Source organism: Dendronephthya gigantea, unplaced genomic scaffold (genome assembly GCF_004324835.1).
Source record: "Dendronephthya gigantea isolate DGI-Jeju-01 unplaced genomic scaffold, DenGig_1.0 000010F, whole genome shotgun sequence".
Taxonomy (NCBI): Eukaryota; Metazoa; Cnidaria; class Anthozoa; order Malacalcyonacea; family Nephtheidae; genus Dendronephthya; species Dendronephthya gigantea.
Genome location: NW_021163020.1, coordinates 2,315,165 through 2,327,212, shown reverse-complemented (window position 1 = coordinate 2,327,212; position 12,048 = coordinate 2,315,165). Strand labels below are relative to the sequence as shown.

Here is a 12,048-nt window from a genome sequence, read left to right as displayed (position 1 = left end):
GAAAGTGTTTTTTGATGACGATTATAGATATCTCGTATATAAATACTGTCCCAGTCACAAGAACACCAGTCAGAGGAATTTGTATACAGGCGTTACCATCCTTTGTCTTTCTGACAGTAGAACTGCCATAAATAATTTCGTGGCACCTTCTACCGCCTTCTCCAGTGATTCAAGTAGACACAGTCAAGTAATTTCTGGCTTATATCGCCTGTGGGTGGAAATAACTATAGCCTTTCGTTTGCACTATCACAAGTTGAAACGTAATCGTCAAAGACAAATAAACAAGTCCTTATATAGTAGGATCAGATCAATCTTCCCGGCATCTTTGACGTGCACACAAAGACAACTGAACAAAAATCAACATTGCTGAAAAAAGACGGGTTTTGAAATGGTTTGGAATCATAAAATAGTCCTCATGTGGTTTTTCATAGTGACGGTTATCGTTACAACGCTGTTTAGCGTTAGCGATGGGGGAGAATTGGCAGCCGAAGACGACATTGGGGAGTCTGCCAACGTTGTTCGTGTCAAAAGACAAAAACTTTGTGGATTACTTCGTTGGAAATGCAAGAAATCGTATGTTTTTTTATTTCATTTGTCTGTTTTCTTAAAGAATAAGCGTAATCGATTTGAATTATATGAAATATATTATAGCAATTAAATCGCCACACTATAGACTTGAGTTCTTCGAAACTTATAATGCTATGTTTTCATTCGCCATTTTGGCAGTGAAAAAAAACCAAAAACAAACATTTGCTTTAGCCTAAGCTCTAAACGCAGATGGGAATATAGCCATGCAACTGTGATTGATGTAAAAAATATGACATTTTTATGTGATGTTTTGTATAACTATGGTCACAGGGCTCTTTTGATGACAAAAACATGAAATCCAGGAATCTTTAAGGCGGTCAGAGCAAGAATTAAAGGTAGCATATTCTTCCAAGCGAGTCTAATCTTTTATATTTCATTCTAATTATTCTAACAGGATGGTAAAACGAAGATTTCTGGAAAAGGAAAAGAAGATGAAATGGCGCTGGTTGAAATAGCCGTATATTTTGATTCGTACGTGCCAAATACAACCACCATGCATGCGTTTAGGTCGTTCATCGTATCACGTAGGTTAGTAATTAAATTTAATTCAAGAATGAAATTCGGAACTTTGCCTTTTACGGACTTTTATTGAGGAGGATTACGGTAATAGCTCTTGTGAGGATTTTTCTACGCTATTCATGGTATTTAGCACAGGCAAAGCTGTACTTTAGTATCATGACTGCGTATTGCATCAGAAAACTAGATTAGTTTTGAATGGAGTACAACACAAAGGAAGACCCGCATAAGCTAGTGTTATTTCCACATTTTAATATTCATTGTAAATTTATTTTTACAGTGTTTGACTGTTTATTGGGAGTTTATTTTTATTCCTATGTTATTATAAATTATTATAATTATTATTAATATTATCATTATATTATTATTATTATTATTATTACGTAATTGGTGGTTGACATGTTCAGCTGTTGTTGTTTTTCTTAGCTTGTTCACCTGATCATTTGTTGAAAAGTTTAGCTGTCTGTGGCTTCAATTTAACTCTATAAAGACAAAGATATACATTTAAGCTAGCTCAGTACGTAGTATCTAGAATAATTATTACAATAAAATATCTCTATAAAAAGAGTTCAATTTCGTCATATGTGTATGGCTTTCATGGTAGTTGAAAACGTTTTCAATGAAAAATGACATCATTTCCTAGGCATAATATAGAACAATTCTTTCATGAACCGGGCGAAACAGGTCGCCTTTAAATCAAGCAAACCTGGTACTAATTTCATGTTGCGTTAAAGACGCATTATTGCATGATTAGAGATCGGTTCACGGTGAGAGTCAGCTGTTCTACGCCATCAAAGAGCTATAAGTATAAAACTCGTGCCCAGGCTTGATAGTCAGAATGGTGTGGCTCTGATCAAAAGGAAACCGCTACAAACCCGCGCGCTCACATCCTATACTTGACGACCCTCGCTGTCATTTCATCATATTGATGTCCTTCCCCTTTGGTGAGGGGGATATAGCCCATGGCTTTGCCGGCCGGGATTTTAGCTTAGAATTCACAAATCTTGCACAAAGGCAAATTCATTTCTTTTTCAACACACATTCATCATACGTTTTCCACAACACCGGCAAATAATACGTGATTATCAGACTATTTAAAACCAAATGCATGCCGCATACATGCAAGAACATTGATTACTTTATTGTTCTTATAACAAAACTACACTGTTATAGCTATATATATATATATAACTAGCATAAGTCAAAATCATTGTCTCATTGCATTGCCATTGTATATGTATTTTTTGTATTCCATTGTTTCTTCGCTTGTTTTAGCCGCTATTTTAATCCGAATGCCGAGAAATCATTTCCTAAAAGCCATCCTCCGTCTCAAGTATTCAGTATCCTACAAAAAAACAAAAAGAGAATCTTGTTAAGGCTCGTCAGTTATTGAGATTTGGCAGATTCACAGATAGTTAAGGCTAAGAGTGAAGATGAGTTGGAAAAATCGCCCAATCAAATGTGGCTATTAAATCTCAATTATCATTGGCTCCTGCATTAACGGCCACAAATGAGCGATTATTCTTTTATGAAATCGATAACAATCTTCACAACCAACAGCATATTATTTTATCAACATACCGCGTGCGTGAAAAACTTATTTTTTTGCTAACACCTTTCGTTGTTGCGTTGGCAACCAATCGTGTGTCCATGCAGCAAATATGTTCTTATCACTCCCTGCGTGCGTGCATGTCATATTTGTTTTGACAAAGCCAATTAAATTCAACAAAAGAAGAAGAAATAAAAAAAGGAAACTGTAGAAACCATTTTGGACATGAAGTTAAAAGATGTATAAGTAAGGCACTATTTAGAATTGGCAATTGAGATGGTTTTGCTTGACAGCCTATAATCTGATTCATGTTTTATAAGAAAACATGAATTCTTTTGTAGAAAACACAGTCAAGATGACTTATAATATGTATTACATATTGCTAGTAGGTCCTAGCTACGTTAAGCCAACCCGTCTTCGTATCGTAAACCGATATATGCCGTGTGAATTCTTAGCAACAACGCCCACGTTTCCACGTTCGCTATTGAATGAATGCAGCACAATTGTAGTGCATATACTTCCTCACGATGACGAATATGCCGCCATTTTGGGGGTACTTTTTTCAAAAACCATGAGCGTAAGACTTGATAACGGCGACTGTCTATAATTTTAGGCTGAATTTATTCTTCAAATGGTCTGTTTTCTGAAAAAAATGGCTTTTGATATTTAAACACAATTTTTAAACCCATTTCAAAAAATTGAAATTACCCCAAAACGTCATCGTGAGAAAGGCTAATTATACTGCACTGCAAGGAAATCTTTCTACGAGGCGACAACTGCACACAGAAAAAAAATGATGTTTTTATGAATCCTTACCCCCAATCGACATCTGCCTTGTCTACGACTGCTAACCCCACAGAGTCGTTTTCGCCGTTCAAAGCCAGATCGCTTCTGCATCTCCTCGTAATCAAGTTTGTCAGAATCGGTGTCGAAATTCCAGCGGCTCTCGGGAACCGCCTGTGACACCAGCAGGACAGCGACAAATATCACAAAACAGCTCAGAATAATTTCACCTTTCATCTTAAATATTAAGTCGAAAACAGTTATCGAGTTAACAGTATCAGTGGAACTTCAGATTTGGTTAAGCAAGTTCATTGCTCATGGACTTTTATATCTTTTGTAAGCCATCCTGGCATACAGCGGTTTAAGTACAGATGTTCGCCGTCTGAAAAGGTATCGTTAATCGCAAACTGTGGTCGCTTTTAACCGCACATTACTATTTAGTTCTTTTCCCGTGAAAATATTTCCTGCGCGATGTAAAAGCGCTGTTTTTGTTTAAAGTTTAACAAGTGCGCACCGCAAATCGTTATGTTTCGAAAATCTTATCTAGATATGATTAGAGTTTTGTTATGAAAACAGCTGTGTTAGGAAATTAAAATATTGTGTAACAAGAAATGGCCACTGTAGTATATTGTTTATGGTTAGCACAACTCACGACTTATTATAATATGTTCTACCCGCTACGAGGATGTAACAAAAAGGGAACCCACAACCTCCGTTTTATAAATTAAGCCCCCTGCTACGCCACGCCCTATTATTGTCTTTTACAATATTTGTTACATCAAGAAAACAATATTTTACAAAGGGCTTGATGTACATTTGTTAAAATGTTTGTAAACACGTGAATATAGTGGTTTCGTTTGGTATGAAAATAAAATATTTTAAAGGCATTGGTTTTGCCCAATGCTGCAAGGACAGACTCTACAAAGTATTATTGCAAATATGGCCACGACATGAATCACTGTTTTCAAAACTTTACGTTTTGAGGATCAGGCTGGATGTAATTAACTCGACCAATCAGCGTGCAGCTTCATTTGATTGGCAGATGGCAAATCATATGCAGGCTGTTGAATGCTTCGACGAAAAAATTTCAAAAAATTCCCGTGGAAATAGACGATTTTTTTTAGTAGATTACATGTTTATCCTTTGTGAAAGCTATCACGAATGCACTCCTCATTTTCTAGAAGATGCAGGATTGTTCATTTTAAGAAATCCATTTTCAGTGCTGTGTGGATCTTTGACCAGGCAGTGTTTGTCGCTTAGGAAGAATAATATGATAAACCAGAATTAGGGGCGCTGATTTGATGTAAGTCGTGCACTAGTACAGCATAATCGTGGAGAGCAAATGTCCCGGTCATAAATATCCTTTTCCATGAAGTAAACTACCTCGATTGTAAAGGCTACTTTTTTGAAAGAATCTATCATCCGGCTCCTTTTTTTAGTTCTCTTTTTATTTACACACCCTTTTGATCAAATTTAAACCAATGCGTGCCTTTATTACAACATCAATGGCGGAAAATGTGTTCAAAATTGTGTATTTCATTAAATGATATCTTCATGGCCTGTCGTTGGAGATGATATCAACCCAATGATGAATTACATTACGATAAGATTTCGCGGTTGATCAAGTCGGAATCGTCGTTTTTTGCGGGTATATCAGACGGATTATTTGATTTTGCCGGTTTATCTATGGCTTTACTCCAAAACAGATGAGCTTTATCTTTGAGCATATCTATGTTTATTACTCATATTAAACTCGTTAATCTTCAGTTTTAAATTAATCACAACCGTGATATATTTCTTTGTTGAGAACGTACGCATGGCTTCATGTATGTATGATAACGATAAATCTAAGCTCGAGATTTGCGGAATGTTTTGTGGGCGCGTAATAAAAGCACACTAGAGTGAATATAACAATGAAATGAATCAGAAGCATTTGCAGGCAAAAACCGATGAAAAAGATGCAGTTTTCCTGACTGAAGATTTGACTGAAGGCTTCTTCAATGAATGATGTTCTTCTTTGAAGATGATTCCGAAAAAATACGAAGATATATCATAAAACAGTCGTGCGAACAACTTGAAGTTCATAATGATAAAAAGATCTGTTGACTGTGATTCTCACATCATCGTACCTATTGGTTAGGGGGGAGGGGTGGTACCCCTTCTCCATCGCTCTAAGTGCCTCAGTAAATTGAGTTTTGTTCGGGTTAATATTGAAGAAATCTTGATCAGAAGTTCAGAGCTGGTAGCCACAATTTTGCCGGCAATTTCAGTGTGAAATTTCGTGTTTGAATTAGAAACATGCAGAAATGCACTTCGGGGGGTTGAAATGCCCACGGCACAGAGTCAAAATGTGTGATAAACGAACCGCGGGAGATTGTGTGGTGGAGACGTTCTCACGGCGACGCCATTGCCACTGGTCATCCTCAGACTCCTCGATCCTCACGCGACAGAGTTTCATAAAATATTGACGCCTTGTGAATACCTTCAAAATTCGAACGGCGCAGTAAGGGCGCCGCATAGTGTCCCGAGAATTTAAAGAACTCATTTCAGAGGAGAAGAATTAAAGGGATAATTCTCATTATGTCTATAGCCAGACATTTTGAACAATTTTTGATTGGTTAAACTCGCTCTGATAACAAACGAATTTGCCTGTTTTTCTCTGCTGTCTAGAATCTATTTCAGATCAATGAGAGCCGACTAACAGTCTTATTTATTGCCTTTTTTTGGCCAAATACGTCCGTTGAACTCCCGAGCGAAAATCGTTATTCAAGTCAATTTAATAATGTAGCAGAGGCTATATATAGCTACACTGATTACATTTCAGATAGAAATGATCTAGAAAACATTAAATTAACAAAAAATCACATCGGTAAATATAGATTTGCGTTGTCAGTGTTTCATGCACCTGCGTCGCTTACAACAGGCTAATGTCATTTTGCGATATGTGACGCATATATTGAGTTGGAGTGCCTCGATCGAAGAAGATATTGATAATGAAATTGTCGGAATGGTTTCGTTTTCGAAAGAAACGATATCATAGTAGTCTTCTCATAAAAGAGAAACTGTTACAATGTTAAACTGTTAGCTACAAAGAGATGTTACAATTAATCCGGAGATGTTGTTATAAGTTATGTAACAATTCTTGTCCGAAAGAAACTGTTATAATTATTTCATATTGGAATGAAAGACTGTGATATGATTATTTCTTGACATTAACAATATCACGTTGGCGCGTTCAATAAATTTGTTAAATGAAATGTATTACGAGTTTCTTGCCGAAGCCACAAGCATACAAAGCGAGGCTCACAATTCTGTAAAAAAAGCGCTATAGATTTTCCCTATTCACAGCCTTCTTGGTGTAAATCTTTAGCTTCTAACCGTGCATTCATGATAAAAATCATTGCAGGAACTATATATGTCACCCGTTGGCGTACAAAAGCTCCAAAAAGTGAAACTTTGATATTCTTGTATCATATTCCAGTGTTCATATTTGTGTTATATTTAACTTTTCTACGTCCACTGCTCTCAGCTAAATATCAGGGTTGTTCATTTTGTTGTTCGTGTGCGAAGGGTGTGATATTTTATTCATACTTTTCAATTTGTCGATATTAATTTGATGTTTTGTTTTGGCAGATTCGATTTGACATTGCGGGAGCTGATATGCAAAAACGATCAAATTAGTTGCACAGCAATGAATGATGTTGACATTACGATGTGCTGGCCAGCTTCTCTTTAACCGTTATGTACGCAAAGAAAAAATCTTTTTGGGAAATGCGGAGAATGAAGTAAACACCTTTGACATTACTATTGAAATCAGCTTCGCCGCAAAATATGGCTTGTGTGTGTACAAGAAGAAGGTACAAATTAAATTGTATCATGTCTCTCTACGAACGCAGCTGTAAAATACAGCTCTTGTCTATGAAATAGATTTGTGTTAGTTTTTAGTGGCTGCAAATCTCGAGGTTACCTTAATCTTTGTACTACTAGAAAATCGTGACATGCGACAGGAACCCAAATTCTGAAACTGTACATACACACAAGGTTTATATAGTCGATCATTTTTTCCCATGTGATGAAGCAGGATTCGCGCTGTGCCATGTCTGAAACGTATTCTGCGGCCCCGGCTGGGCGGGAATAATAGTTTATAAAAGTCAATCGATCAACGCTGTACTGTTACTAAATAAACGACATATACGAGACATTCTCGCTTGCTTTAATTCAATCAACTTTAGAAAAAACACTTCGCTTCTTCAACTCCCGAGGAAGCTCTGATTTCAATGCAAATTGCTGAATACGTTTTTACTAATTTGTCCGTTCTTTAGCAATACTTAATCTACTCCTTCTGTTGTGTTTCCCCGTGTTTACCAGTGACAAAAGTCGATGAATATATCGATGTAATCATTCTCGTTTCATCATTATAATGATTACATGTAAAGAGAAACCAGGGGTGGATGTTGGGTCGAGAGGGGGAGGGGTTTGCTTATCGCCCCAAAGTCGTGTTAGATGTGTGACTAGTGATCAAAAGCAGCCATCATCCGAAGCTATACATGTGCAAGGTGTTTCTCTGGTCACACACATGACGCTGCTATTCCATTTTGTTACACACAATATATGAAGCCTGAAAAAACAGCAACGTTACGACCAGAAAATCGCCCTGCAGTGTAATGGAGAATGTACGAAATGCTGCTTCCTGGAGATCTGGGGTAAATGTGGACGGGTGACAGGCTGTTATTCTTCGGAAAACAGTAGCCATTCCTTCCCACCTTTCTCATTTTAACTAAGGAGATGTGTCCCTCCCAGGCAGATATTTAATTCCGATACTAAATATTTTTATTCCTTTTCCATATAGATCGATCAGCGTTCTCATGCTGGTAGCATCTCTCATCGTTTCACCTGCATCACCCCATATGATCCTTGGCTCATACCCTGTTGATCCTATAAGAGTGGCAGTCTGGTGCAAAGAGCCAATGTCCTCATCTTCGGAACTCACCTTACATTCAATCGTCAACAACATTAGTAACCGTTTCAATGTTTCATTGCAACTTGACGCTATGAGTTTGAGCTTTTCCTCTGGTAAAGCGTACCAAGTTTTGGAAAGAACTAAGGACTGTAGGAATGAAACTAGAATGTATGTGGTTACTAATCTTGACTTGAAGAGGTCTTGGCTGTGGGCGAAAATGTTGGGAAACATGGAGTCAATTGTACTGGGCGTCGTCGTACGCCCTGGTAAAACCAAAAGTCATGAAAATCAGGTAAGTTCTGCTGATATTCATCCCTGATCTAATGATAATCATGCACAGACCTAGACACTCCTCAGGAGTAGAGAGTGGTGAGAAAAATTTCACAGTCCAAGAGCACTCAAGGTAAAGCCTCGTATTGGACGCAAGTCACTAGACCAACTTCAAAAGGAGCCTGGATTAAAAGAGATCATGCATTAATGAAAATCTTGTGTTCGTTTCTCATTTCAGTTTTTCCTTCAAAACTATGTCAGTCTAGTTCCACCCAAGTCAGAAAAACTGCGCATCATCGGTGATATATCAAACCATATATTATGCAAAGAAACGGCGAATATCACATGCAATAAGTCTGATAGTGCTGTCGATAACGACATTAGATCACAACTCGTTGCTGCGAAAGAAATGAACTTCTGTATTGTTGTGCACTGTACCGAGAGACTCCGGGAAATCTTCACGTTGGCAAACGAATATGAGCTACTTGGAACACAGTATCGATGGTTTTTGGTAAACTTCGTTTTCATTGATCAAACCTTTGAAGAGTTGCCTCAAAATTTGATGTCAATTGAATTAAATCATTCCGATGATCATTCGAAACAGGGTCACACAAGTTGTGGAAATGTGAATTATTTGGACGATGCATTGGTTTTAATTGCAAGTTTGGGAAAAGGTTTTGACAGTGATTTTCATCGACGTTCAAATGATTTAAAATGGTAAAGAAAAAGCTTGTTATTCTCAAAATTTATCATCATTAAGTTTACATTAAAATGCTTTACATGATGTTAGTTCTTATGTTAAATTGAATTTAGGAACATCTTGGAAACAAATTTCGCTGGCAAGACCGGCCGGGTATACTTCGATGGTACCCAGCATTCTCGCAAAGGTAGCGATTATAGAATATTTCAACTGGTTCAGTTTCCCAACTCAACTGGATGGCTTTGCATTGGCTCGTGGCGTAATAATTCCTTCGATACGACCCTGAAATCGTGGATTCAACATGAAGTATCTCGAATAAAGCCACCGTTACTCCGTATCGCTACAAAGTACAGCAAGCCTTGGGTGTTCTTTACTGCTGCTCAGGAGATCGATAAGAGAAGCTCAAAATGTATTATTGGAATGAAGTGCATCAATTATACTCGTTATGTAACCGAGGATAATAATTCGTTCAAGGTGCATTGCTGTTCGGGTAGGTTGTTTAGCTAAGCATCAGTTGTTTGGGGTGGGTTATAATGAAGTGAGAAATTTGCCTGGAACTAGTGGAAGCTTTGGTCACAATGTACATGAAACTACAAGAAAGGAATAAAGGATTTAAAGGAATCTCCACGTAAAGTGTCATATTCTTTGACTGTTTTTTTTGTTTCAGGTATGCTGATTGAGTTGCTTGAAGAACTCATGAAACGAATTTCATTCACCCCGAGACTTCATTTTGTCAAAGACAACAAATTTGGCAGCAAGAACGCGAGCTCAGGAGCCTGGAACGGAATGATAGGCGAGGTCTTGCGTGGCGAAGCAGACACCGCTCTATACAGCCTGACCATTACCGAGACCCGGTCAAAAGCTGTCGACTTTTCCTATCCATTTCTAGCCTCTGGCAGTGGGATCATTGTCTCCACCAACGGGGAGAATTTTTATTCTCATATCAACGGTTCGTTTCTCAAGCCGTTCTCGAGAAACCTTTGGATTATAACCTTGGGTATTTTTGCCGGCTGTGTTTTGATATTGTGGGCCGCTGAGGGATGGAATCACAGGCGAGTTTTTGACCGTGGACCTCGCGCAACACGAGGGGTGGGTAGATTTTTGGAGAGCATGTCGTACACTTGGGGAGTGGTCGTGCAGAAGGTGGTCCAGGAAGGGGGACCCAAAACGTTCGGTGGTCGGGTTGTGACCGGGATCTTTGGATTCTACATGATCATATTGCTCAGTACTTACACGGCAAATTTGGCCGCCATTCAAGTTATCGAAGAAGATGAGGAGGAAATATCTGGGATTTATGACATCAAGGTGAGAGCCAAGTTGATTCACAGAGCGTGTCTGAGTTTGTTTACCACAACCGGGGTTGGAAATTTGAAAGAGATGATGAAGTGTTCTTGATTGTGGACTTTTCTCAACGTTTTTATTGAATGTCTTCTGTTTAGTTTATAAATCCGAGCAGTGAATTTAAATTTACTTCATCCAAGTTTACTTCGACATCGGAATTCTTCAAGCAGAGTCCAGATCCAAGGATGAGGAGAATTTATGCGACGATGAAAGATCGTCTTGTGTCTACCAGAGCTGAGGCACGGAAGCTACTGAAGTCAGGGTAAGAGGATACATCATTGATATATTTGCAGTTGTCAGAGATGCAGCTCAGCCAGTAAGAACTGTGTGAAGCAATGCTATAAAATATACAAATTAAACTGATGCATCCGCCTTTAGGTAGATTCGTCAGTTGTATTGAGCAGGTTTTTTTGGACTAAAATCTTTTGGAAACCCTGTCAGTGAAAATTCGCTGAGATCAAACGAACCTATAAACTAGTTTTCGCTCATTCTAACTATCAATTCGTCCTGACTTTTTTCAACAATTAAAACAAATCTAAATATAACCAAATAAATAAACTCTAAATTCCGAATCTTTATAAAAAGCAAAATAACAAAAATGCTAGTGACATATATCCTCATTTGGAGCGCATTTTTGCATCAAAAGAAAATTATGTCCTTTTTTCTTTTGCAATTTAAATTATACTATAACACACAGCCCCTAAATTGGTGTTATTACATAATCAAAAATAACATTATTTAAAGATTTAGGCCATAAAATACAAGCAGTTATTTTGCTCTAGTGAAATCCAGGCGTTTTTTGAAGACACGCCATCTCTCCACTACATGGCTTCTCAAGAAAAAGCCTGCGATCTTAAGGTGGTCGGGAAATCATTCGGAAATCTCAGGCTACGGCATGCCTTTCCGACGTAACTCGGCGTGGTCACGAAAGTTCACGTCCTCGTTCCGAAAGATGCACGAGGACGGCAGTATGAGGAAACTCAGTCAAAAGTGGCTTGAGTCGGGCTGCGTCTCGAAGACTCCTAACGCGGCCAGGGAAATGGGACTGCGGGACGAGAGTGGGTTGCTTTTTCTGCTGGCTATCGTGTGTGTAGGCTCGTTTATGGTTTTAGGCTTGGAATTTATCTGCGTGAGGATTTTCGCGAATTCTTTTGACTCGCATTCACGGTCTTTCACTTATAATGTAGCGAAATAGGTTCGAGAGGCACTAAACTATATTCTGGAGGCTCATACAGCGAAGTCGTAATAGTTTAATGATCAAAATACAGACATCAAGGTTGTTAATAACATATTAAAGTATAATAGTACAGTGGTGTTTCAAGAGGAAGAAAATAACTTTTT

The 12,048-nt window shown here is 38.1% G+C and overlaps 1 protein-coding gene across 1 annotated transcript; it reads left to right on the top strand.

The window, feature by feature from the left end:
- Positions 1 to 6,390: 6,390 nt before the first annotated feature.
- On the top strand, positions 6,391 to 11,953 carry LOC114518159 (glutamate receptor ionotropic, NMDA 2B-like). Its single transcript, XM_028538100.1, has 7 exons — positions 6,391 to 7,293; positions 8,286 to 8,688; positions 8,905 to 9,383; positions 9,480 to 9,856; positions 10,034 to 10,671; positions 10,806 to 10,969; positions 11,490 to 11,953. The coding sequence occupies exons 1-7, from the start codon at positions 7,268 to 7,270 to the stop codon at positions 11,617 to 11,619; spliced, it is 2,217 nt and encodes a 738-aa protein (XP_028393901.1). The 5' UTR covers positions 6,391 to 7,267; the 3' UTR covers positions 11,620 to 11,953.
- The last annotated feature ends 95 nt before the right edge of the window (positions 11,954 to 12,048 follow it).